General features: G+C 60.5%; 1 protein-coding gene across 4 annotated transcripts in view; it reads right to left on the bottom strand.

Annotated features, from left to right (window-relative positions):
• DNMT3A (DNA methyltransferase 3 alpha) overlaps positions 1-27,268 on the bottom strand; it is a 39,960-nt gene that overhangs the window by 7,009 nt on the left and 5,683 nt on the right. Inside the window, exons 3-10 of one of the 4 annotated variants that reach the window (XM_062622670.1) lie at positions 25,423-25,524; positions 23,345-23,386; positions 12,258-12,597; positions 8,351-8,397; positions 7,526-7,672; positions 624-836; positions 354-512; positions 154-261 (exon numbers count right to left, since the gene is read on the bottom strand). In XM_062622670.1, coding sequence (XP_062478654.1) covers positions 154-261; positions 354-512; positions 624-836; positions 7,526-7,672; positions 8,351-8,397; positions 12,258-12,597; positions 23,345-23,386; positions 25,423-25,524 — 1,158 coding nt within the window. Of the gene's footprint in view, positions 1-153; positions 262-353; positions 513-623; positions 837-7,525; positions 7,673-8,350; positions 8,398-12,257; positions 12,598-22,464; positions 23,174-23,344; positions 23,387-25,422; positions 25,525-27,268 lie in introns of those variants that run through there. The other 3 variants (XM_062622671.1, XM_062622668.1, XM_062622669.1) reach the window with 3 other exon arrangements.

Raw genomic sequence — 27,268 nt, 5'->3', positions numbered from 1 at the left:
AGTCTGTGCTCTCCAAGACAATGCTGGGTGCATGAGTCAAGGCAAGGCTGGATCCTGGAGCAATGAAGGGGCAGATGCTATTCCTACATCTCCATCCCATGGGCACCAGTGTCCCCCCACCTTTCTGGCACTGGAGGTGCCAGCGCTACTCACCTGCAGCACCTCGTAGATGGCTTTGCGGTACATGGGCTGCTTATTATAGGTGGCCTGATGGAAGGCGCTGGCAAAAGAGCTGAGTGGCAGCAGCTTCTCCACACAGACCTGGGGGACAGGACGTGGACATGAGCTGGGATGGGGGAACGCCTGGGGACATGAGGGCTGCCTGTACCCCCCACGCTGCAGGTGCGACTTACCACTGAGAACTTGCCGTCCCCAAACCACATCACCCAGCGAGTGCCTTCAGCTGCCCGGCTCCGGCCTGTCATCCACCAGGAGACAATGCGCCCAGGCCACCAGGAGAAGCCGCGCAACTTGCCCCACACCAGCTCACCGATGCCGAAGCCCCGGCCATCCTTTGCCATGATGAGACAGTGGGAATGTCAGAGGCCGGTAGGAAGGGGTGTCCACATCCCTGGGGGCAGCAGCCCCTCAGACCCCCCTTCTCCAGCCAGCCATGCCCTCACCTCATACTCTGGCTCATCATCGGCTGACTTGGAGGTGTTCTTGTCGACAGCATCGGCCACCACCGGCTCAGGCGTGGTGGCCACATTGGGTGAGGCGGGGTCAGTGGGCTGCTGCGAGGCGGGGGGGCTGGCCTCCTCCTCCTTCTGGGGCTCTGTCCGTGGCGTCTCGTCCACCACGTTCATCACGGCGATCACCTTTGCCTTCTTCTCCGCCTGGGGGACACACACACCATATCGGTCAGGGCAAGGCTATGGAGCACCGCGCACCTGCACCCTGAGACATGGGCAGGGGGGCCTGGCAGCACCCCAAAAGCAGCTGGTGCTACTGCTAACAGCTTCTCTGGGCACGTATGCCCCCCCTACTCTGCCCCCCATCACCCTGTCTCCCCTTGGTTCCCGTGCCTCAGTTTCCCCCTGCAGTTGGGAAGGGATGGCTCAGGGTTGATGGGGCAGCTCCGCGGCAGGGTGTCGGTGGCAGCCACCACCACAATGGGCTGTCCCTGCCCCCAGCTCAGCGGGGTGTCCCCAGCGGGGAGACCCCCAAAACACAACCCGTGGCACCCCGCGACGCCAGAGGAGCTGGCACTGGTCCTGACTCCCTGCACCGTTCCCTCCCCGGGCTGGCCTGGCTCCTGCACTCTCCAGCCCCATCACCCTGCTCCCCATGGCCTGTCCCCTGGGGGGTCCCTGTCCCCGAGCCTCTGCTCTGGAGGTGCAGCCCCATCCGCACCCTCCCGGCACCCTTTCCCTCTGTCCCAGTCCAAGACACCCAGACCCTCGGACACGTGTCACCCTCCCCGGTCGCCCTTCGTCCGGGCTCCCGCTGTCCGCAGGCCGAGTGTGCTGAACTGCGCTGGCCATGCCGAGCCGAGCCGGGCCGGACCTCCCTCCCCGCGGGGGCCACCTACCCATGCGGGCTGGGCGCCGCGGCGGGCCGGGCCGAGCCGAGCCGAACTGAGCCGAATCGAACCGAGCCAGACTGGGGCGAACTGAGCCGAGTAGGGCCAGGTGGACTGAGCCGAGCCGAGCCGAACTGAGCCAAGCCGAACTGAGCCGAGCCGAGCCGAGCCGAGCCGAGCCGAGCCGAGCCGAGCCGAGCCGGGCCGAGCCGAGCCGAGCCGGGCCGCGGGGGCAGGGCCGGCGGTTCTTTGTCTGGGATCCCGGGTCACATGGTGCCTCCCGGCCCGGCTGGTTGGCTGCGGCGGGGAGGGGCCGCGCGGCGCCCGGGGGGACAGCCCGGCCCGGCCCCCTGCCCGCACCTCGGGTCCACTCGGGCCCGCTCGGCTCCGCTCGGACCGACTCGGCTCAGCTCGTTAACTCGGCTCCGCCGGCCTCGGTTCAGTTCGGCACAACTCGGCCCCGCTCGCACCGTGGCCCGGTCCTGGCTCTGGTGTCGGTCCGGTCCCGTGCAGTCCGGCTCGGCTCGGCTCAGCTCAGCCCGGCGCATCGCGGCCCCTTCCCCGCTTCCCAGTCTCCGGCCCGCTCCCGCGGTACTCACCGGCCCAGCGGCAGCGATCCCGTCCGGGCTGGGCTGGGACAGCCTCCCCACCGCGGGGCCGCTCCGCGCCGCCTTTTGTCCCGGGGCCGCGGCCCCCCGGCCCCTTTGTGCGGCGGGACGGGACTGGGCGGGGGGCGGCGGCACTCCAGGGGGCCTCGCCCCGTCACGGCAGGAATCCGCCCGGGGCTCCGGCCCTTCCCCCCTGCCCCCTGGCCCGGCAACCGGCGGAACCGCTAGCCCAGCTCGCCTCATGCAGCCCGGCTGCGGACCGGGCCCTGGGGCACCAGCGCGGCCCGTTACGGACCCGGGTCTGAGAGCAGTACTGGGGCACTGCTCAGCACGTCCCCACGCACCCGCGCAGCACCGGTCCGGAACCAGATAACCCAGTTTTGTGCAGACAGACCCACATGCACCGGTCTGGGACCAGATGGCTCAGTTCAGCCCAGAACTACCAGGGCTGGTTCAGGACCAAATGGCCCAGTTCCAGTCAGGCCTGTGTGCACTGGTCTGGCACAAAATGGGCCAATTAGTTCAACCATACCCACACAGCACTGGTCTGAGTCCAGATCACCCAGTTCAGCCCGTTGGCACACACTGACACCACACTGGGTTGGGACCAAATGGCCCAGTTAGTTCAGCCATACCCACAGGGCATGGGTCTGAGTCCAGGTCACTCAGTTCAGCCCACTGGCACACACCGACACCACACTGGTCTGGGACCACATCACCCAGCTTAGCCCAGACCCACACGCACTGGTCCGGGACGAGATGGCCCAGTTCAGCCAGACTCACAAACACTGGTCTGGGCCCAGATGGCTTAGTTCTAATCAGACCCACATGGCACTGACCTGGGCCCAGATGGCTCAGTTCTAATCAGACCCACCATGGCACTGGTCTGTGACCAAATCACCCAGTTCAGCCCATCGGGACCCGACATGGCACTCATCCAGGTCCAGATCACCTGGACAGACCCTGCCAGCACACCATAACCTTGGCTGCCTGGGCCTGGCGGGGGGGGCACAGTCCTGGGGACCCTAGCCTGGCAGTGTCCTGGAGAGTGGCGGCTCCAGAGCTCTGGCACCCGTTTGTGTTGCAGAGTGGAGGGACAAAGGGGTGGATGGATGGCTGTCAGCCCCTCGCAGGGGCTGCCCGCGTGCTGGGAGGGCTGGGGTGTGTGTGCGTGTGTGGCAGCAGAACCCTCAACCTGACCAGTAGGAGCCTGGGGGACGGGGCATGTTGGCCAAACTGCCTCACCCAAAGCAACTTCTTGGCATCCCAAGGGACCCCAGGACACACCAAGGGTCTCCAAACACCCTCAACACAGTGTGGCACTGGTCCTCCTGGTCACAGGCACCCCGTCCCCTCCAGCAGCCTGTAGCTGTGCCAGAGCAACAAAGCTGCTCTGGGGACATGGAATGAAACAAATCACCCCAAGCCACGGGATGGGGAGTCACAAGGTGCTGGCTGAGACCCATGTTGCCAGGCAGGGACCCCCGGTGAGGGGTGCCCTGTGCACTGTGGTGCTGTAAGGTACCTGAGGCATCCACTGGGGCCATGGGGAGAGCCGGCAGGACCAGAAGGGAGCTGGGGCAAGGCTGCAGTCAGGGTGGGGGGATGAGGAAGGGGAGGGTGGAAGCCCCAGCAGAGGCCTGGCTCCCTGCTGTGGGGGTGCTTTTGCTTTGCTCTTGGGGACAGGCAGGAGTCAGGCACAGGGAGGAAATCTCCCATTCACGGTCATTAAAGCAGACAGATAAGCTGGATCTTCAGGGGATGGTCACATCCAGTCAACCCTCCTTACCTTGGGCCACTGGCAGCTCTGCCCAGACTCTGCCACTGCCACATACCACCTCCGTTCCCTGCTTCATGCTCATCTGCATCCCCATTCCCATTCCCACTCTATCCCACCCCCATCCCCATTCCCATTCCCTATCCTTGTCCTTGCCCCACCCCCACCCCCATCCTCATCCTCCTCTCCATCCCATCCCCATCCACTGTCCCTGCCCCATCCTTATCTCCATCCTCATCTCCATCTGCATTTACATCCCCATCTCCATTTCAATCCCTATTCCCCTCTCTGTCTGCATTTCCACCCCCATCCCCATTCTCATCTCCATCTTCATCACATCCCCATCCACTGTCCCTGCCCCATCCCATCCTCCTCTCCATCTCCACCCCCATCCCACTGCCCCATCTCTTGCCCCATCCCCATCTCAATCTTCAGCTCAGCCCCAGTTTCATCTCCATCTTCATCTCTATCCCATAGAATCAAAGAATCACAGATTGGTTTGGGTGAAAAGGGACCTTAAAGCTCATCTAGCTTCAACCCCTCCCACAGGCAGGGACACCTTCCATTAGACCAGGTTGCTCCAAGCCCTGTCCAACCTGGCCTTGAATACTGCCAGGGATGGGGCAGCCACAGGTTCTCTGGGCAACCTGTGCCAGGGCCTCACCACCATCACAGGGAAGAACTTAATGTCTAATCTAAATCCCGCATCTTTCAGCTTAAAGCCATTCCCCCTTGTCCTTTCAATACATGCCTTTGTAAAATGTCCCTCTGCAGATTGTTCACACTCTCTATCCATTGTCCTTGCCCCATTCCACCCCTAACCCTATCCCCATCTCCATCTTCATCCCATTCTTATTCCCATCCCCTGCCTCTGCTTTATCCTCATCCTATCTGCACCTCCATCCTCATCCCACCTCCACTGTCTGCCCTATCCCTATTACCTCCATCCCCTCTCTGCCCCATGGCTGGCACAGGGTTAGGAGTGCACAGCCAACACCAGTGTGTCCCAGCACAGATGAGCAAAGGCCAGTGCCTGGACCTCAAAATTACAGCTCTGTCTGCAACCTTGGGGTTGGCGAGCAGAAGGGACAGTCCTCAGTCTGTGAGGGGAGGAAGAGGAGGGAAGGCTGGAAGGGGCCATCCCCATCCCAGCAGGTCTGGTGACCCCAGCCAAGCTGCTGGGACCCCTCAGCAGCCTCTGCCCCAAAGCAGTGCTGGGGCATGGTCAGTGGGTGTCCCTGCCACAGGTGGCACATGGTGGGGAAGCCCTGGCACTGTCCAGGGATGAGGAGTGGCCGTGACTGGCCGACGGGTGCCACAGACGCTTTGCTTGCTAAAAATACACCCCAGAGGTGACTGATTATGGGTTTGGGGACCTCTGCAGAGAGGGAAACAGCTTCAACAGTGTACGTGGGCTCCAATTTGGAAAGATGAGGCAGGGCTGGCACCAGTGCCAGGCAGGTTTGCTGCCAAGGGGGGCCATGGCATGGGGTTCCTGTCCCCCAGCTCTCCAGGTCCCTTGCACCCCCAAAAGACCAAACCCGTTTAGGGTATGGCCAGTGCCATATCAGAGCCTGGTCAGCACTGCATCTGGCACAGGGGGCTCACTGGAGGAAGGGAAAGGGCAATGTTCCCTCCATGATGGAGCCACACAGGCTGTGGGTGGTATGTCCCTGTCACTGGGGACCACACTGCTGACACCACCAACAAGTGACAATTGGTGCCGGGCGTCAGCTGAGATCAGGGGAAAAGGCCAACACAGGCTGAAAGCGTTTCAGGCTTTCTCCCCATAATGAAAAGAAAACACTTATTCTTATTAGAAAAATAAGGGCATGAAGCGTGGTGAAGTTCAGCATTGTTTGAGGAGGAGCGACTCCTCAGAAGAAGTATTTTGACTTTTTAAGCATTTCTTCCCAATTATTTTTGGCTGATGAGCCATTCTGGCTGACCTGAATCTGCATTTGTTTTGGCGAGGGAACCGTGTGTTGGAAAATTGTTACTTGGCGCCTGCAACCACCAACCTCCCCAGTGCAGCGCCCGGCTGCAGTGTGCCCTGCATGGCTGGGACAGCCACCACCAGCCCATGGCTGAGCCATGGTGCAGGATCTGTAGCTGCAGTGTTGCTGGCAGCCAGAGCACGTCTGCACTGGAGCTGTGGGCAAACAGCTGCATTGCTGGTGCCCCCTGTGACAGGCTGAGGCTGCGAACCTGAACCCCAGCCCTGTGTTTGGCAAAGCTCCCTCCAGCCACACAGTCCCCTTGTGCCTGGGGGTGCCCATTCTGTCTGGGGCTCCCCTTGGGCCACCCTTGCACCACCAGCACATCCTGAGCCTGTGGCAGCAGCCACACACAAACCCACAGAGAGTGGTGAGCCACTCACCCTGGCTGCCAGTCCCTCTGTGCCTGGGCCAGCCAACCTGGGGGGGAGCTGGTCCATGAGGTCCTCTGGCACAGCCACCTTGGCCCTACCAGCCATGCCACATGGGGACACCATGGCCATGCCAGTAGTGCCCTGTGCCTGTGGGGACATCACGGCAGTGCCAGCCATGCCCTGTGCCCCATGCACAGGCCTTGCCCTGTACCCATAGGGACATTGTGGCCATGCCAGCTGTGCCACATGGGGACATGGTGGCTGTGCCAGATGTTCCCTGTACCATAGGGACACTGGCCATGCCAGCCATGCCCTGTGCCCCATGGAATGACCTGTCCATGTCTTGTGCACTATGGGAACACCGAGGCCATGGCAGCCATGCCCTGCAGGATGCTCTGGCCATGCCAGCCAGCCCTAGCCCCGTGTGGTGCCAGCATGACAGTGCTCAGCAGTGCAGAGCTATAAATAGTGCCAGGGCAGCAATGGCAAGAGCGGACCTGTTGCCTGGGAGACTCGCTGGCAGCTGGGAATGATGCAGACAACAGGGCACAGGGGGAGTGGCAGACACACTGGTTGGGATGGGACTCCCACGGTGCCCCCATGGCATCCCCCGAGCTGCCACTGACACCACAGCCTGCCTGCAGCCCTGCTCCTGCGCCGTGGACACCACCGCCCCCTGGTCTCCTGCTGCTGCCCTCGGCTATGCAATTTCGGCTGCGTCATGGCTCATGCTGGTTCCCCAGGAAACCGTCAGGAACGGCACATCCGGCATATCCCACAGGAGAAGGAAGGGCCCCGCGCTGCCCGCACCGGCGGCTGTGCACACCAGGCTTACAGTGGACCCCCGGGGGCCACAGGCATGAGAAGCGAAGCTGCCCATGCTGGTGCACAACCTCGGTGCAGGCACGCCAGTGGCCATGGGCAGTGGTCTCATGGGCAGTGCCCACTCCAACGCCAGCCCCACAGCATGGTGCTACCCACCTGAGCCCCCACCCTGATATGACCAACACTCATGCAGCTGGTCACCCTGGCACTGCCGGTGCCATGTGGTGATTAGCCAGAGCTCTGCCTGCTGTCATGAGTGATGGCAACATTAGTGATGCTGCAATTATTAGTGGAAGCCTTACAGACACCAGAAGGTTTGGGGTGCTCAGACCACCACCGCTACACAGCCCCCCCCATCCTGGCATTGCCACTGTGCTGTGGTGCCCCCCTCCTGCCCATTCTGGCGCTCTCCGGATCCTCACCTCCCTCTTCCAGCGGGCCAGCCACTCATCCCGCTTCCTCTTGCTGATGTAGTAGGGGTCCCCGGCCTGGAAGGTGTGCCGCTGCATGGGCCGCTGCCGCAAGCTCGACTCCCAGCCCAGCCCGCCACGCAGTCGCCCGCGGGAGCCCTGCCGATGAAGGGAGAGAGAGGAGGCTGAAGGCTGCAGCTCTGGTGCTGCTGTGGCACAGGGAATGGCAGCATGACAGGAGCCATGGCCTGGGACAGGAAAGGCTCTGGGGAGGATGGAGTGAAGCTGCCTGCAGGGGCTGGAGGTGGGCACCCTGATTGTGCATGCTGGGATGCACTGGGGGATTGATATGGACACGGGGAGGACTGGGTGCACGCACATAGAAATCCCCTGGCCCACATCTGCACCAGGACTTGAATGCACCAGGGCCAGGCACCGTTCTGGGGCTGGCTGCACTTCAATGGGCACTGATAGCACCATCCGGGGCATGGATCTACCCCAGGCTGATATGTTCTGCCTTGGCACCCAGGGGTGGTGTGAGGTCATCCCACACAAGCACTGTCCCTTGGGCAAGGTGGATGGAGGGTGGTTCACTGGCCTGGCCATAGCTCGCTGTCGCCTGGTCCCCAGCTCAGAGGCCAGCACTGTATCAGGGTGCAGGAGCCCAGGGCCCCCATTCTACTGGGGACCCCATCCCTGCTACTCCCCAGTGGTTCCTGTTGGGTCAGGGAGTGCCAGTTTCCATGGTTCAGTGTGTTGTGCTGGCTGCTAGGCAGCAGGGCTCTGCCTATCTCCTGCGGGTGCCTCGGTGCAGCCCCCAGTGGGGGTCATACTTGCCTCCATTTTCAGGGTGTCAAAGTTGTTTTCTTCCTTCTCTTCCTTGCCTGCACATAGAACAGAGAGCAGCCATCAGCTCAGTGCTATAGCACAGGGGCCCCCAGACCCCTGCAGGGGAGAAGGGGCCCACCCGGGACCCCAAACCTGGATGAGGGCTAGTCCTGGGCCCTGGAAGGGCATTCATCACTGCTCTGTGAGCCCTGGGCTGTACTCCCTGGGGGATGCTGGCTGCTGGGATGTAAGCTGGCTGCTCCTGTGCCCCTTCCCCACACCCTGCCAAAGGGGTTTTGGGTGGTCTGGGTGAGCAGGCCCCGCTGGGGCCGGGGCCGGGGCCAGGACAGGCAGGGGAAGCACGCGGAGCCCCGACGGCTTCCTGTGCTATCAGCACATCTCATGTGCTGCAGGTACGTGCTGAGACACTACCAGGAAAGTGGCTAAAAATAACCTGACCGTTTCTGGGGTTACAAACCTCCAAGCACCCAGAGCTGCTGGGCCAGAGCATGGGGTGCACCCACCCTCCCATGCCTCACTGTGGGCAATGCTGGGTCCCTGCACCAGGCAGAGCACCTCTGTGCCTCACGGGCTGCTGGGCACCAGCTGCTCTGGTAGAGCTGGGCTGCAGGGGAGGACCTTGGCTGGATCCCTGGTGGCCCCTCACCTGCTGAATATGCACTCATGCACTCTGCTTTGTTGCAGGGTGTGATGTCCCTATATCATCAGGCTGCAGCCCCCCCGGCTGCCCAACCAGCCCTGAGTGACACTCAGATAGTCCCTTTCAGCTGGCAAATGGTGACCCAACCCCTCTGCAGCAGCCGGTGTCCCCTCAGAAGCAGCATGGCCGGAGCAGGAGAGCAGTGAAGAGCCCTGCTCTGACACTGGGGAACAGAACTTTTCTGTCTCTGTGCTGGGGTTAGGAGTGTGCACATGCCCTGGAGGTGCCCAGGCAGTATGTCCTCCCGGTCCTATCCACAGGCATGGGGATCTCAGGTAGGGAAACTGAGGCACAGACCCCTGGCCTCAGCTCCTGCCCATCCCAGTGCCCTGCAGCAGCACCATGCCCCATGCTCTCTGCTGTGTTGATGGGCCAGGATGCAGAATTACCAACCAATGGCAGGATCCTGCACAAGACCTTCCCTCACTGGGTATTTCAGCAGACAAGGGACATGGGGACAGCAAAGGGGTGCAGAGCTGATGGAGCAGCTGGGAAGTTGGCTTGGGCAGTGCTGGAAGATCCTCAAGCCCCTGCTTTGTCAGAGGGGCAGCAAGAGGTGAAAAGCCAGTGTGCATGGAGAAGGAACTAGCAATGGATGCAAGAGTGCAGGATGAGACAGAGAAGGGTGCTCGGGAGAGCACCTGGGCCAGCCAGGCACGAGGCAGTGGACCTGAAGGCCCAAGAAGCAGAGAGGATCAGGCGGAAGCCACCAAGGTGACAATGCACAGACATGGCTGAAGTGCTGGAAATGGATTCTAGGGAAGGAAGCGAGCTCCCAGAAGCTGTTATAGCTCCCCCACTCAGTCTCTGGGTACCACTGGTATTGCTTCGAAACCATCACCAGGGCACTTGCAGCATGCCCAATGAAGGCGCCTCGGACAGCTGCAGGGCAGGCAGTGCACGGCTGCAGACATTGGTTGTGTTTGCAGGAAAGCACTAGAGAAGAGAGGACGACAGGGAACAGCCTCCAGATGACTGGAAAGAGCCTGCCTGGCAGGAATGCAGGCAGCTGCTGTTCTGCTTGCATGGTGAGAAGAGCAGGAGGATGAGCACTGTGCACAAGGGCCCCATGGGCAGATCATGTCACAGGAGGATGGGCTCTGTAATGGTGAAGGGAAAGGGCTGAACACTAGCCCAAGGCTAGAAGGCGAAGCCTAAGCTGCTCACAGCACCCACCTATGGTCATGGTACCCATGCTCATGCGCTATGGTCACAGCACTGTGCTCATATTCCCACTGGTACTTGCTGCTGGTGGTCTCTACATCTGGAGATTTGTCATGCCTGGGAGCTGGCAGCAGGGTACCCATGGGGCTGTCTCCACTCATTCCATACTGGTCCTCACATCAGGGTCTCAGCCTGTCTGGTCTCACTCCCTTCAGCTGCTGTGGTCAGCATGGCGCTGGGGCTGCACCACAACCCATGCCCGACTGCAGCATGCCCAGCGCAGCAAGCTCCCCCCGACCGCCTGTTCTGTGCTGCCAGCTATGGCTTCTCCACTCCCTCAGCTGCCTGCTCAGTGCCTCGTGACTGCAGCAGCATCTGCATCACTCATCTCCATCCCCAGCCCTGCCTCACCCGCCAGCCCCTCCTTGCTTGTCTCCATCCCTCCTTCAGCATGGCCAGCAGGAGGTCTCTGTGCTGAGCTGGGTTGAGAAATCCCCAAGAGCCAGAGCCTGGTGCTTGTTGCTCCCACCCTGTTCCTTCTCCACAGTACTCTGTGGTGACAGTGCTGTGACACCCCAGCTCCTGTCCCCAGCTATCTGTCCATCCCCTGCTGTGGGGAGAGCATGGTCCCCATCCCAGCTCAGAGAATCACAGACTGGTTCGGGTTAGAAGGGGCCTTAAAGCCCATCCAGTTCCAACCCCATGCCACAGGCAGAGACACCTTCCACTAGATCAGGCTGCTCCAAGCCCTGTCTAACCTGGCCTCGAACACTGCCAGGGACAGAGCAGCCACAGCTTCTCTGGGCAACCTGTGCCAGGGATTCATGGCTCATAGCTGGTCCAAACTGCCCTGTCCCACTGCTTGGCACCTCCTGGCCAAGAGGGATGGTGGCAGCAGGGCCACAGGCCAGCGTGTGCCTAAAGGGCAGCCAGGGCCATTGCTGGGCTTGCTGCTCCCCCATGCCCTGAACTGTAGCCGGGCATCCTTTCTGGCTTTGCTCTGCAGCCACTCCTGCCTGTGAGCAGCTATGGCCAGGGAAGGTGAGCAGCAGCTCTGCTAGGGCTGGGAGCCAGTGACAGACACTGCAAAGCCCCAGGAAGCAAGGTCCCCATGGGCCCCGGCAGGCAGCATGCCAGATGCACTCACATAAACGACACACATACATATATACTCATCCCCTCCCTGCAGGTATTTACAGACATGGATTCCATCCCCCAGAGCCTGCTCTGCTCCAGGCTGAGCCATCCTGGCTCCCTCAGCCTTTCCTCACAGCAGAGATGCTCCAGTTCCTCCAGCACCTTGGCTGCCTTTTGCTGGACTTTCTTCAGTCTGTCCATGTCTTTCTTGCACTGGGGAGCCCAGCACTTGGCCCAGCGCTCCCGAATGGTTTCCTTAACCAGTGGGCAACACTCCTAATGCAACCCAGAATGCCATTTGTCTTCACTGCACAAGAACCTGCTGCTGGCTCATTCTGGGACTCACCAGGGCCTTTGCTGAGCTGCTACTTAGAGCAGCATTGGCACTAGCACTGGCACCAGCACCACAGCACCCGAGCAGCATAGCCACAGGACCACACCATGCACGCGCCTCCCACTCTGCCCGGTACATGCAGGGCTGCCATGCAAAGCAGTACAAGCACTTGCACTGATGGGCACACTCCAGAGCAGGCTTGCATGCGGGCAGGGGCACCCTCACCAGCTCCATGGCAAGGCAAGGACCGACCTCCCCTCCTGCCCACCCTACTCCTGCTGGTGGGAGCAGAGCCTGATGGGAAGGGTGGTGTGATAGAATGATCATGCGAGAGCAGCCCCCTGCTCTGTTCTGCTGCCCCCACCCCAAATTTCACATGGTAAGGAGGGGCTCAGCCCTTCCTCCTCCTCTGGCAGCGCTCCCCAGCCCAGGAGCCACTGCAGCCCGGACCCCTCCCGGTGATGGCATGCTGGGGGTCCCCAGAGGGTGCAGCAGGCACCTGTGGGACGGCGGGCAGAGCCACAGCCCGTAACGGGGAACCCTCAATGCTAAGGTCTTACTTTTCTCTGTGGCCTCCAGGAGTTTCCTCCTCCCGCGTTTCTTCTGGGGGTCGGAAGGGGCCAGCTCACCCTCATCGGCCGGGGCGTCCAGGCCCTCCTTGGGGGTGCAGCGGCCGTTCTCCAGCGCCCGGCCCGTCTCGCCGTCCGGCAGGCTCTCCGTCTCGTCCTCCTCGGGGCGCCCACCCTTGGGACTTGTGCTGCTCTCTTCCGCACCCTTCCACTGGGCGCTGTCTCCCTCCACGTCCCCGTTGGGCAGCGGCTCGGCAGGGCTGGCTTCTGGGCAGGGCGGGGGGCACTTGGGGATGGCTGCGGTGTCTTTGGGGGTGTCACTGCTTTCCACCTGTGGAGAAGGAGAGGGAAAGGAGCTGCAATGGGTGCTGGCAGTGAGGGACATGGATCTGCTTGCACCCCTGGCCATGCCCCCAGCCCTCATGCTACCATCACCAAACCCATGGCAGGCTCCCTTGCACCACTTTGGGGTGGCCAGTCCCATTTGGACTCTATCCCTGTCCCCATCCCCCTGTCCTGACTCTACTTCCCCACTGCAGACCTCACAACACAAAGGGTATCTCTGGGACCACAGCCTAGAGACATGACTTCTCCACCAGGACACTGTCCCAGAGACTCATCTCCAGTGACAACGGGGCCAAAAGCACATTATGCCAAAAAGACCAAGTTCTGCCTCCTGCACCTTAGGCGTGCCAGGCTGCTGTTGCCTGAGGGGCTGGCAATGTGCTCCAGGGTGGGACAGGGCTACAATGCCACCCTCAGGATCAGGACATGTGGACATGGAACCCTCAGGTCATGGACACCATGAGGATCACCAGACAAGGCCATAGCACCCAAAGAGCCAGGATATGTGAATGTGAAATCACTCAGAAAAGGACACGCTGTTGTGAGACCCTCAGGATAAGGACAGTCTGCCACAGCACTGTTAGGACCAGGATACACGGCCATGGGACAAAAGGACCAGGACATGCTGCCATGGCACCCTCAGGACCAGGACACATGGTCATCACATGCTGAGGACACTGGACATGCTGCCATGACACCCTCAGGACCAGGACACATGGCCGTGATGCTTTCAGCACTAGGACACACTTCTGTGGTACCCTCAGGGCCAGGAGACACTGCCACAACAACCTCCAGATTAGGACATGCTGCAGTGAGACATGACCATGGCGTATTCAGGAGCAGAACACAATGCTACAGCACCCTCAGGATGAAGACACATGGATGTGGTATCATCAGTAGCAGGATACACTGCCATGACACCCTCAGAACCAGGACACACTGCCATGGCACCTTCAGGTCCAGGATACAAAACAGTGACACCCTCAGGACCAGTAAAGTGGTCATGACACCCTCAGGACCAGGCCAAATGGCCAAGGCACCCTCAGGACCAGGACATGGTGCCATGACACCCTCAGGACCAGAACAGAGTGCAGTGGTACCCCCAGGACTCCTGCCAAGGCACCCTCAGGAGCCGATCATATTGTAATGACACCCTCAGGTCCAGGACATGCTGTATTAACACCCTGAGGACAAGAACACGTAGCCATGGCACTCTCAGGACTAGGACAAGGTGCCACAAAACCTTTAGGATCAGGAAATACTACCACAGCACCCTCAGGATCTGGACACTGTATCAAGGCACTCGCAGGACCAGGACACACTGCCATGACACACTCATAGTTAGGACACAATGGCATGGCATCCTCATGATAAGGACATACAGCCACAGCACCTTCAGGACAAGGACACACAGCCACAGCACCTTCAGGACAAGGACACATTGCCTTGACACCTGCAAAAACAGGACATGGAGCCATGTCCTGGCTCCTCAGGACCAGGGCACACAACCAAAGCACCCTCAGGAATGAGACAGGCAACCGTGATGCCTTCAGGAACAGGACACCACGCCATACCATGCAACCAGGAGCTGTCTTGAACTAATCAATGACACGGTCCTTTCCATACTTAGAGAGGACTTATAAAATGTGGACAGACTTCTAGTGGGGCCTGTAGTGACAGGATCAGGGGTGATGGTTTTGAACTGAAAAAGGGTAGGGTTGGGTTGGACATGAGGAAGAAATTGTTTACACTGAGGGCAGTGAGACACTGGCACAGGTTGACCAGAGAATCTGTGGCTGCCCCATTTCTGGCAGTGTTCAAGGCCAGGCTGGATGGGACTTGGAGCAACCTGGGCTAAGTGGATTGTGTCCCTGCCTATGGCAGGGGGGTTGCACTAAGCGATCCTTAAGGTCCCTTCTAACCCAAGCCATTCTAGGATTCTATGACGTGACACTCACAGGAGCTGGACACATGGATGTGACACCCTTGTGACTAAGACACAACATCATGACACACACATGACAAGGACACACTGCCACAGCACCTTCAGGACCAAGACACACTTCCATGGCATCCTCAGGACCTGGACACATGGACATCAGAGAAGCATGATATCACAGAATGGAAAGGACCTTAAAGCTCATTTAGTTCCAACCCCCCTGCCATGGGCAGGGACACCTTACACTGGACCAGGTTGCTCCAAGCCTCATCCAACCTGGCCTTGAACACTGCCAGGGATGGAGGAGCCATAGCTTCTCTGGGCAACCTGTGCCAGGGCCTCACCACCCTCATTGTAAAACATTTTCTCATGTCCAACCCAACGCTACCCTCATTCAGTTTAAAACCATTGCCCCTTTTCCTGCCACTACAGGCCGGGGTGCAAAGCCTTTCTCCATCTTTCTAGCAAGTCCCCTCTATACATTGAAAGGATGCAGAAAGGTCACCCCAGAAACAGGGGACACAACAGCATGACACCCTCAGGATGAGGACACAAGGATATGACACCCTCAGGACCACAACACAGTGACATGGCATTCTCAGGATCAGGACATGCTGCCATGATATCCTCAAGACCAGGACACATGGACATGACACTGTCAGGACAAGGACACAATTGCATGACACCCTCATGATGAAGACACACTGCTATGACACCTGCAAAGAATGTCATGGCCTCATATTATCACAGAATCATTTAGATTGGAAAAGAGCTTTAAGATCATTGACCCAGCAATGCCAAGTCCACCACTACATCATGTCCTTCAGCACTACATCTACACATCTTTTAAATACCTCCAGGGATGGTGCTTCCACCACATCCCTGGGCAGCCTGTTCCAGTGCTTGACAGCCCTTTTGGGGAAGAAATTTCCCCTCATATCCAATCTAAACCTCCCCTAGCACAACTTGAGGGTATTACCTCTTGTCCTATCATTTGTTACCTGGGAGAAGAGCCTGACCCCCACCTCACTACAACCTCCTTTCAGGCAGTTGTGGAGAGTGATAAGAGTCCCCCTGAGCCTTCTCTTCTCCGGACTAAACACCCACTGTTCCCTCAGGTGCTCCCCACTGCACTTGTGCTTCAGGCCCTTCCCCAGCTCCATTGCCCTTCTCTGGACCTGCTCCAGCACCTCAGTGTCTTTCTTGTAGTGAGGGGCCCAGAACTGAACACAGAATTTGAGGTGCGGCCTCACGAGTGCTGAGTACAGGGGGACAATCACTGCCCTGGCCCTGCTGCCACACTCTTGCTGATACAGGCCAGGATGCTGTTGGCCTTCTTGGCTGCCTGGGCACAAGCTGCTCATGTTCAGTAGCTGCCAGGGAGCATCCTGAGGTTCTTTTCTGCCGAGCAGCTTTCCAGCCACTCTTTCCCAAGCGTGTAGTGTTCCATGGGGTTGTTGTGGCCCAAACACAGGACCCAGCAATGAGCCTTGTTGAACCTCACACCACTGGCCACAGCCCATCAATCAGCCTGTCCAGATCCCTCTGCAGAGCCTTCCCATCCTTCAGTTGATCAACACCCCCAGCCAACTTGGTGTCATTGGGAAACTTACTGAGGGTGCACTCGATCCCCTTGTCCAGACCATTGATGAAGACACTAAGCAGAACCGCCCCCGACACTGAGCCCTGAGGAACACCACTTATGACTAGTCACCAACTGGGTTTAACTCCTTTCACCACAACTCCTGAGTGAAAAGGGTCCAGCCCTTGCTGGTCCAGCCATCCAGCCAGTTTTTTACCCAGAGAAGAGTACACCCATCCAAGCCATGAGCAGCCAGTTTCTCCAGGAGGATACTGTGGGCAACAAGTGTCAAAAGCTTTACTGAAGTACATGTAGGCAACATCCACAGCCTTTCCCTCATCTGCTGAGTGGTCACCTTGTCATAGAAGGGGATCAGGTTAGTCAAGCAGGACTTGACTTTCATAAACCCATGCTGACTGGACCTGGTCTTTTGGTTGTCCTGTATGTGCCATGGCCTCCTCAGGACCTGGACACACAGCCACAGTACCCTGAGGCCCAAGATACACAGCTATGACACCCTCAGGACTGGAACACTGTATCAAGTCATCCTCAGGAGCAGAACACAATGCCTTGAAGCCCTCAGGAGCTGGACATGCTGTCATGGTGTTCTCAGAACAAGGACACACAGCATCAATATCCATATGAAAAGGAAACAATGCCACAACACTCTCAGGACTAGGACACAGTGCCATGACATCCTCAGGAGGAGGACACAATGCCATGAAAACCTCAGGGTAATGACTCATGAAAATGACACCTTGAGGAGCAAAATACATTGCTCTGGCACCTTCAGAAGGATGCAATGCCATGACAATTTCACAGTCATGACCAGGGGACACAGATGTGACACGCTGAGGACCAGGATACACAGATGCGGCACCCTGAAGATGAGGATACACTGCCATGGCACCCTCAGGAGCAGGATAAATACCATGGCAACTTCAGGACCATGACATTCTACCATGGCCATCTCAGGACAGTGACAAACTTCCATGGCACCTTCAGGAACAGATTACGTTACATTAACCCCTCAAGACCATGACACAATGACACAGCATCCTCAGGGCCTGGACAGAGAGACATTATATCCCCAGGACCAGGACAGAAGTAGGTGACACCATGAGGACCTGGATAATCTCTCACGGGAACGTTAGGACCAGGACATGCTGCCATTACATCCTTTGCGCCAGGACACAATGCCATGATACCCTCTGGAAAAGGACACACATTCATGGCATCCTCAGGACCAAAACACAAGTATATGACACCAAGAGAACCTGAATACACTGTCACGTGCAACTTCAGAACAACTACATGCTGCCATGACACCCTAAGGAACAGGACATACTCCCATGACATCCTGTGCACCAGTACACAATGTCATGTTACCTCAGGAAAGAGAAGACACATCCACAGCATCCTCAGGACCAAGACACGAGGATGTGACACCAAGAAGACATGGACACAATGCTGGGACACCTTCAGGATCGGGACAAACTGCCATGATGACCCAAAAACCAGTGTGACACCATGAGGACTAGGCAATGGAGCCATGCCACTCACAGGACCAGAACGAAAAGTCCATGGCATCCTCAGGACCATGACACAATGCATGGCATCTTTAGGTCCAGAACAAGTGGTCAAGACACCCTCAGGACCAAGACACACCCCCATGGCACACTCAGGACCAGGACTCATTGCCATAACATCCTGAGGAGCAGGTAGTGTTGCAATGAACACCCAGGACACAACACCATGACACCCTCAGGACCAAGACACAAGGACATGATGCCACAAGGACCTGGATACACTATTTTGACACCTTCAGGACTACAACACAATGCCATGTCACCCTCGGGACCAAGACAAATGGAGGTGACACCATGAGGATCAGGACATGGAGCCATGGCAGGACCTGGATACACTGCCATGATACCTTCAGGACTTAAGACATACTGCCATGATGCTCTTAGGACCAGGACATAATGTCATGTCACCCTCAGGACCAAGACAAATGGAGGTGACATCGTGAGGACCTGAATACAACACCATGGCATCCTTAGGACCAAGACACAAGGAAATGACACCATAAGGACCTGGATACAACACCACAATGCCCTTAGGACCAAGACACAACTTCATGTCACCCTCAGGACCAAGACAAAGGGAGGTGACACTGTGAGGACCAGGACACAATGCCATGGCACCTTCAGGATGAGGACAAGAGGCCATGGAACACTCAGGGCCAGGACACAATGGCACAAAACTCACTGGTGCACGATATATGGCCATGACACCCTTGGACCAAGACATGGTGCCATGGTACCCTCAAGACAATGACATGCTGGGATGTCACCCAGCTGTCCCAGCTCCCATGTTGGTGAGGACATCCCCAGCGTAGAGAGGACACTGGAACTGCCCATCCTGCCTGGCTCGCCTATGCTGAAGCACTGTGGTGTGGGGCCAGTGTTGGGACCTGTCACTCCCGTGGGATCAGCAGCAGGAACATGGAATGGCTGGTGCATGTGTGCATGTGTGCAAGACAGGCGGATCCAGGGACTGCATGATGAGCAGAGCTGGCCACTGCAGTGTGTGCATGTAACAGAAAGGGAAAGGGCGTATGATAACCACAGCAAGGACAGCCCATGACGGGAGCTCGTGGGTGCTGCTACGTGTGTATGTACGCAACAGGCAGACATGGTTGCCAGGCCCCATGACACCACCATGTGCAGACGTGGCCTACGGTGAGCGTGAGAGTGGGAAGGAGCGTGACAGGCACAGCCAGAGCACACGCATGTGTCAGATGGGCAACACCAACACCCGCAGGAGGTGTGCATGCGTGCCAGGCGGTGCCAGCGTGTGGGAAACGTGCAGCTGGCCCTGGCTCACAAGTGCAGCAACAGAGTGGCGAGTGTGCGCGAGTGTGACACGGGGGGAGCACTGTCTGTGCCAGCGCTCACCAGCATGTGTGTGTCTGCCCGGGAGACAGACGGCAACGATTCGAATGCAGACAGTGGTGCTGAGCACGTTATCAAGGCTGTGAAGCTGGGAATGGCATCACTGGTCCCCTGCTATACCACCAGCCCCATGCATGGCACATTACTGCATGGCATGGCACAGCACAGCACAGCAGGAGCAAAGTGAGAGCGAGAGGAGCAGCCCAGCTCAGCGGTTTCCGTGGCAAAGGAGAGTGAAAGTGCTGCTGCGTCACTGCAACAGCAAGGCACAGCGCAGCCATGGCAGGGTGGGCTCCGCCTGTGCTGCTCAACCAGACCCTGGTCATCCCCACTGCCACAGCCCTGGGGAGCACTCAGTCTCCTCCTGTGTATGCATACAGAGGGGCTGGCCCACTTTATGCCAGGGCATGTGGGGGTCCTGTCCCTGGGGCTCAGCCCCTGCCAGCATGGCACAGTGGAGCTGTCCAGGCACCAGCCTCTCTGGAGATCCCCCCATACACTGCTCACGGGTGTGGGGTGCCTGCCACAGACTCAACCCCACAAACAGACAAGACACCCGCAAGGTGCTGCCACTGCCATTGGGGCCAGGAGCTGACACCCAGTCCTGTTTCCCAAGCCTTGTGCTTGCCTTCCCATCCTTGCCCCCCTCCTGCCAACCCGGAGGCACAGCAAGAGCTTTGCAAGAAGCTGGGAGCATCAGGAGCTTCACAGGCTGCCAGGGATGGGGGGAGAGGCCACAGGTTTGCTCCTAGCCTGGCTGTGCCAGGCCCTGCCTGGCCAAGGCACACAGACTCGCATGGGGACTGCAGGCAAGCTCTGTCTGTGCCCTGCCTGCACCCTGTCTGTGCTCTGCCTGGGCTGGAGCAGGGCCCCCCACCTCTGCAACAGCAATGCCAGGAAATGGGGACAAGCAGCCCACCGGCACCTTCCCTCCACTGCTGCCCGCCCCTACTCTGCCCCGGCCCTCCCAGTGGCACAGGAGGGTGCTGGGGGCTACGGCGCGGGAGCACAGTGCCGGGGTGGCACAGAAAGGAGCCGGCTGCAGGGACCCTCCTGCCCGTCCCCATTAAACTACATGTCCCAGGATGCATCATATACGGTGGCAGGCTGCCAGGGAGCAAATACTGAGCAGCAAAGGCTTCGCGTGAGCTGGGGTGCCCGCCATGCTGCCCACCGTCCCCTGCCCCAAGGACACTGGAAAGCGGATGCCGAAGGAGCTGGGGTTGGGGGGTTCAGGTGATGGAGGTGCCTTTGCTCCCCAGGCCTCCCAGATCCGCGCTGCCGCTGCCGCAGGAGCCCCCTCCCCAGGCGTGCCCGGCAGGCGATGTGCCGCTTACCATGGCGCAACCCTCCGGCTGGCGCTCAGACCCCCGTCCGCCTGCCGCCCGCCCGCGCGCAGGCGCCTGCCTCCTCCCTGCGCTGGTGGCCGCGGCCCCGCGGCGGCAGCGGGCGCTTCCTGCTCGGCACGGCCGCCCCGGCTCGCTGGCAGAGTCACTTCCTCCGCTCGCACGCTGGCTCCAGGCCGGTGGGTGCGGGCTGTCGTGCAAAGGGGCAGCGACCGCCGCCGCGGAAAACAGGGACGCACTGCTCCACAGCCCGCAGCTGGGAAAGGCTGGGCGCGGGGAACCACTCCCAAATGCCCTCCCGCTGTACCGAGCCTGCACCACGCAGCCCCCACAGGAGCACGGCTGGCCCAGCTCCCACAGTGCGGTGGTGTCGCTCATGCCATGGATGTGCATGCACCAGGCCAGAGGACATCGCACACCCATGGTGCTGGGGACACGCGAGGCGCCGCCACCATTCACAGAGGTGCCTGGTGGCCTCTCTCCCTGTGCCTGCAGGCAGCACAGCCTGGTTCCCAGGGAGGGCACAGCTCAAACAAGCAGACACCATTGCCATCGGGAGGGTGGAGGTATTGTGCCAGGCAGCTGCGCAGGAGCTCCTGGCTGTGAGCAAGGGCACGTTCAAGGTGATGGAGCCTGAAGACAGACCTTGGTGTGCCCGGCTGATGGGATAATGCAGCCCTGGGAAGCCTGGACACCAAACCCAGTGGTGGGACAGGCTGCGGGGACGCTGAGCTGGCACTGTCGGTGAGATGGATGCCGGAGAGCAAAGTCCCCGGCTGTTGGAGGGGAGGGAGCTGCCAGTGCCTCTGTGCCTGTGCCTGGGCCTCACACTGGCTCTGGAAGCGACTATGGCGCACACTCCGCCTGTATCTCACTGCGCCTGTGCCCCAAACACCCCGGTTTGGTGCGGCTGAGGGGGCTCAGGGCAGGAGGAGCTGTCAGAACTGGCTTGGACTCTGATGGGGCAGTCCGGAATAAAGAGGATGGAGGGAGACCTGGGGCAAACCAAAGCAGGGCTACAGTCCCGCACCCTCGTGCTCCCTGCCAGGGGCTGTAGCTGACAGGACAAGCAGAGTCCATCCCATCTCCCTTATGGGAACAAGCTGCGGGTCTCCATCCCCACAGCAGGCCTCATGGCAAGTGTAAAGGGATATGCTTCCCACTGCACCCTGCCAGTCCCCTGCACGCCAGCATCCCCCAGCTCCCCAGCCTGCACTGAGCCTGTGATAGGGGCCCTGCCGTTCCCAGCCCTATTCCAGCCTCCTGCTTGGGGCCGCATCCTGGACACCATGCTGAAAACAATCACAGGGGCTGCGTGGGCTTCCCGGGAGGAAACGGGAAGGCCGGCAATGTGCTCCGGATTAGGCGGCTGCGGGGGCTGGTGGAGGCACGGCTGCGGGGGGCTCAGCCCAATCCCCCAACGGGACGAGGTCCAGGGGGCCACACAGGCATCAGGAGCATGGTGGCATGCACTCCCCTCGGCGCTGCAAGGACGTGGCAGTGACACTGGGGCTAACCATCACTACTGGCCCTGGGGCTGGGGAGGGCCACCCTGCCCAGGACCATGTGCTCCCCACCCCATGTTAGGCCCATGGCTGAGCAGACCACACAGGGGTGCCATGGCCCTTCTCCATCCCCACTCTTGGCAGCTCCTTCCCACCAGCATGGCAGACCCTTGCCCACCATGTGTTCAGGAAACGGGTGTCACCACGCATTTGCCATGGCATCCGGTCAGCCCCAGCTCTCTCCCCAGGCCCTGCCATGCTGCCAATGACAGGAAGATGCGCCGGGTCACAGTGTGATATGGGGAATGTGGGGGGTTACCCTTGGGATGTGACAGGCACCACATCCCCTCACATGACAGCTGTTTGGGACAGGGACACACAGCTCACCCGGCACCACAGCTGTCATGCCTTGGAACAGCACCCACCCAAAACCAGCCTCCCAGCACTCTCACGCCTCCAGCCCTTCAACAGCCACACCAGCCAAACCCAGCGCCCCGTCTCCAGTCCTGCTGCCACTTTCCTACCTGGGTCAGAACCAGATGTTGGATCACCAGGCCTCCAGGGTTCCCTGTGCCCCCGGCACGTCCCAGTGCTGCTGCATGGACACTGCACAGGGGAAGGGGAGGCCAGGACCCACCCCATATCCATGCCCCTCCCAGGCTGCCCCGGCGCCCGTCCCTGTCCCCGAGGAGGGCCTGGCGGCGGGTCTGCCTTCCTGCCCACCCACCCGCTTCCTCCGCACTGGCCAGGCCCTGGGAACAAGCGCTGCCTTTCTCTTGCTCCCCTCCCCTCCGTTGGGCCCCCGCCAAGGACGCTGCTCCACTGGGAGCCCGCCGGGCTGCACAGCCCCATGCTGGCTCTGCCGCCTCACTCACTGCCAGGGCGACACCGGTGGGGACTTGAATGTGGGGTGGAGGCTGGTTGTGCCGCAGAGGGATGATGGGGGACAACCCCAATGCACTGCACCTCCTGGAGAGCATGCTGATACCAGTCCAAACCCACAGGGCCCCTTCCCAAGCTTGGGGAGCTGCCAGGAGGGTAGACACAGGATGCGGCAGAACATGGCTCATGCCCCCTCTACTATGGAGATGGTCCTGGGAGAGTCACTGTGTACATGGCAACATCCACAGACCCACTGGAAGAGGGGGTGTCCCCACTGCTGAACCTGGCTGGAGCCACTGGTCTTGGAGCCACAGCATGGTTTGGCACAGAATGGCATGGCACAGCTCAACATAGCACGGCGTACCACAGGACAGCAAAGTATGGCTCAGCACAGCTCAGAACAGCACAGCTTGGTGTGGCATGGCACGGCTCACGGATACCGTGATACCTGTCCCCAGCCAGACCCTCAGTGTGGGGATCTGGGAGGCCGCAGGAGCAGTGAGCTGGGGTAGCCCTGCTCACCTGGCTGACAGCATCACACCCCGGGCAAAACACGTCCGACACCTGGGAAAACAGAGGGACTGGTTACCACCACCAGGCAGGGCTCCCCCCTCCTCCTCCTCCTGCCTCCCTTCCACCTCCTGCCTGTCCTCTGCACCCCTCAGAGCCCCCTGCGGGACCCAGTGCTGATGGGGGTGCCAGGGCTGATCACCCCATGGACGAGTTAGGAAGGGGAGGCAGCAGCAGCACAGGTCCTTGGTGCCCCAACCCCTTGCCAGTTCCACATTGAGCAACCATGCTCCATCCCCAAGCAGGTCTCACATCCTTGTCTCAGGCTCAGCACCCTCCTGCAACTCATCTGCCAGCTGGGTCCCTGTGAGTAGGGTCCTGTGGACCCTCGGCTCATCCTTAAGGTTCACCCAGGGTCCCCATGCTCGGCACCAGATCCACTGCAGCCACGGGCTGCTCCTGCCAGCACTGGCACCAGCACCGCGGGGCTCTCCAGTGGGTGGGTATTTTTAGCAGTTCACACCCATCTGGGGCTTTCCCCAGCCTCCTGGCAGTGCCCACGGGCCATGGGACTTGCCAGCTCCGGTCACCTGGCAGTGGGAGGTGCCGGCCAGGCTGGCTATGCCATGCATGGGGCAGGTGTGGGGGAGCACGCAGCAAGTGCACACGGGATGGGCACCCGCCATGAACCGGGCAGTTCTGCTGCAGGAGATACCAGGATGTGCCTGGTGTTGTGGCGCTGCCGGCATCCATCCATCTATCCTGCTCCGGACCCGCTGTGCCAGACGGGGCTCCTGGGACCACCAGCTCAGATAGCCAGAGACCTCCTGGTTCCCAGGCTCAGACTGTTCCTGAAGACTTTCCCCATTTGTTCCCGTGCCAGCATTGTTCTTCCACAGAAACGGCTCCCCCCGCCCCAGCACGTACCTCCCGCCCCACTGGATTTACAGCCAGTGTTCAGAGCCCGGCCGCCCTGCTGGCTCCCAGCCCCATGCCCCATCCCCAGGCAACGGTGTCCTGGCTTCCCTGCCCCCCCGCCCCAGGATGGCAGACTGGGACAGGCAGCACAGATCTGGACATGTCCAAGTGCATGATTAACACTTTCTGCAGTTGGAAACTTTTGCAGAAAGATTTTGTAGCCTTCTAGCAGTGAAGGCACCAGAGAGCTCTGCCCTCTGTCCCCTGCCTGAGCCCCGCATGATGTGCCCCTTCTCAGCAGGGCTTCAGCACCAAGAGGAACCTCTGCTCCTCCTCTGAACACCGAAATCATGGTGGCAGCAGCAGCTGGCAGTTTGACATCTGGCCAGCCAAGGGAGGAAGCCACCATGGCTCCCCAGCTGGCACCAGGACACACCACAACTTGGGAGGAACAAGTCATCACCTCTGTGAGCTGCCCCCAGTGCTGGGTGTCCTGTCCCAGTACCCCACCAGAGCCAGCTGCTGCCCAAAGCCCTGAGGAGCCCATCACCCTGCAGCACCCTGTGAGCAATGCAGCGTTCTCCTGCACCTACCCCTCGTCCAGCAGCACCACCAGGGCCCCACGACATGCTCACAGGATGAGCCATTCCAGCTGCTTTGGCACATGGTGGTCTGTGATCCTGGCTGGCTGTGCTAGGGAGCTGGGAGCTCACCAAGCCCTGTGCATTTAGGAGTGGACATCACATGCACAGCAGAGCTGGGCAAGCTGGAGGGGGCTAGGTTCTGTGCACTCACATCTTGTTACTGCAGCTACTTGTGCTTGGCTGGCACTGCAGCCAGAAGAAGGGCTACAAGGGGGGAGCAAGGGGTGCCAGACCCTCTGGCAGGGAGCAAACACATAGTGGTGTTTGCTGAACCAAAGCCACACTGAGTGGAGTGCTGCTGCCACTGGGCACAGGGGGGCTTGCTAGGGGCTGTGGGGAGGGGCAGCACTTGGGGGCTAGGGGGACACATGCTCCCCTCCTGCCACTGCACCGCACTCAGGCTCTCCTCCAGCCGGGAGCCCTGGCACACTGGGAGCCATAGTCTCCCACCAGAGCAGCACCTCCGCCAGTGGAGAGGACACCCTGCTGCCCCCCACTTGGCCCCGCGCCTGGCGCCCGCTGGCTCACCTGGGCATGCTTGCGCTTCCGCCCGGGCCGCCCGGCTTTCCTCATGGGCGTCCCTGGCTCCTTCTCCTCCTTGCTCTGGTTCTCCTCGGGCTCCTCTTCCCCCTGCGAGCCAGAGACAGAGAGGACCGTTACGCCGCCAGCCCCAGGGCCGGGCAGCCCGGGGTCCTGTGCAGGGCTCCACTCCCACTCGGTGCTGGATCGCCAGCACCATGGGTGCACCGCAAAGGATCGTGCATGGCCAATTTGTCTGGCTGGCAAGGAGAGAGCACTGCCAGCATCACCAGGACAGTGGCCTCCAGGGGACCACTACAAGGGCGACTGTGACTCCAAACTTGGGCTGTGGCATGACCTGCCCTGGGGCTGGGCACCTTCACCAGGGGAGCCCTCCTGCACCATGCCCCTGTGCCCACAGCTGGCTCGGGAGCACATGCCTGCTCCTGCAACCCACTGGAGCCCTACACACGTGGGGTTGGGGGCCTCTGCACTGTGGAGCGGGCTGTATGGTCCCCATGGCACAGCACAGGTTGCTGCGCAGCTCCCTGGGGACAAGGGCATGCAGCAGGAGCGAGGGTGCCCTCAGAGCAGGCAGGCAGCTGCCTGCTTCACCACGCCACCCCCAGCTCAGGCGATTCAGGGGACCACGCACCCCTGTTCATGCCCCAGAGCAGCTGCCAGTGCCCCGCCAGCCAGTCCCCCCTTCCTGGTGCCGTGCCCCAGCCTGGGGCGCTGGCAGTGCGCACGCGCCGGGCAGCAAAGCAGGAATGCAGCCCCGGGAAATGAACCTGCTCCCCATGCCGGTGCCGCCGCAGCAGCCGCCCAAGGACCGCGGTGCACAATGGGGCCCTGATTCCCGCTTGGGGGGCCTGTGCCTGGCGCTGCGGCACAGCAGGGGAACATGCATGCAGGGCGAGGGCTGCGCAGGGCCCCCAGCATGTCCTGCGGTGGTGGCAGGGCTAGTTTCACCTGAGCCCCAGAAGATCCCGGCAGCAGCAGCCAAGGCAGGAAGAGGCCACGGAGGGGGGAGCAGGAGAAGGAGGAGAGGCCGGCGGGGGGCTGGCGAGGGAGAGGCCGGGGAGGGGATGGGGCTGGCAGCCAGACAGCACCGACATCCAGCTGCACCCGCACAGCCTTGCAGCCACGGCGGGCGCCAGCTCCAGCCGCATTCCTGCCTGCTGCTGCCCTTCTTCCCCCTGGGCTGCGGTGGTTGCAGACAGCGTTGCCTGCAGCACCGCTGGGCTGCAGCCAGCATATCCGGGATCCGGCCTAAAGGTCCCGTGGGGTCAGGGCACATGGCCATGGCCATGGCCATGGTCAGGACACGGCCACAGTGCCCCATGGCTGCAGCGTGCCATGGCTGTGGTCCCCCTCTGGGTCTCTCACTGCCCACCCACCCAAACCCAGCCTGTACCCTCTGTGCCCCGTGCCACCCATCCTGCCTCATCCAGGGCTGTACATATGGGATTGTGCAGGAGCCATGTGCTGGTTTGTCCCCAGCAGCTATGGCAGCCTATGAGGACCACGCTCATCCCAGCCCCGTTGCCACATGCTGGTTGCCCCCAGCCCCACCCCCAGCACTGACAGTACACATCCCTAGCCCTGCAAGGACCATGCCCACAGGCACAGCATTGTGGGCTGGGAAACCAGGGGCTAGCAAAGAGAGGCGGTACCTCAGCACTGGGGGGGTTCAGCTCTCCACACAGTCCTGGGTGGGAATTTTTGGGACGGGTCCAAGGACGACGTCAGGATCACAGTTCCAGCTCCATCCTGGCGCAGGAGCCAAGCGAGGTCCACAGGGGGGATTCCCAAGGTCCCACAGGCTCACTGTGCATCACCATGCAGCAGAGCC

The sequence above is a fragment of the Pezoporus occidentalis genome, unplaced genomic scaffold (assembly GCF_034315485.1).
Source record: "Pezoporus occidentalis ecotype Australia unplaced genomic scaffold, CSIRO_AGI_Poc_V1 ctg244, whole genome shotgun sequence".
NCBI classification, from domain to species: Eukaryota; Metazoa; Chordata; class Aves; order Psittaciformes; family Psittacidae; genus Pezoporus; species Pezoporus occidentalis.
The sequence above is the reverse complement of the archived record's forward strand: the minus strand, read 5'-3'. Positions and strand labels throughout refer to the sequence as shown.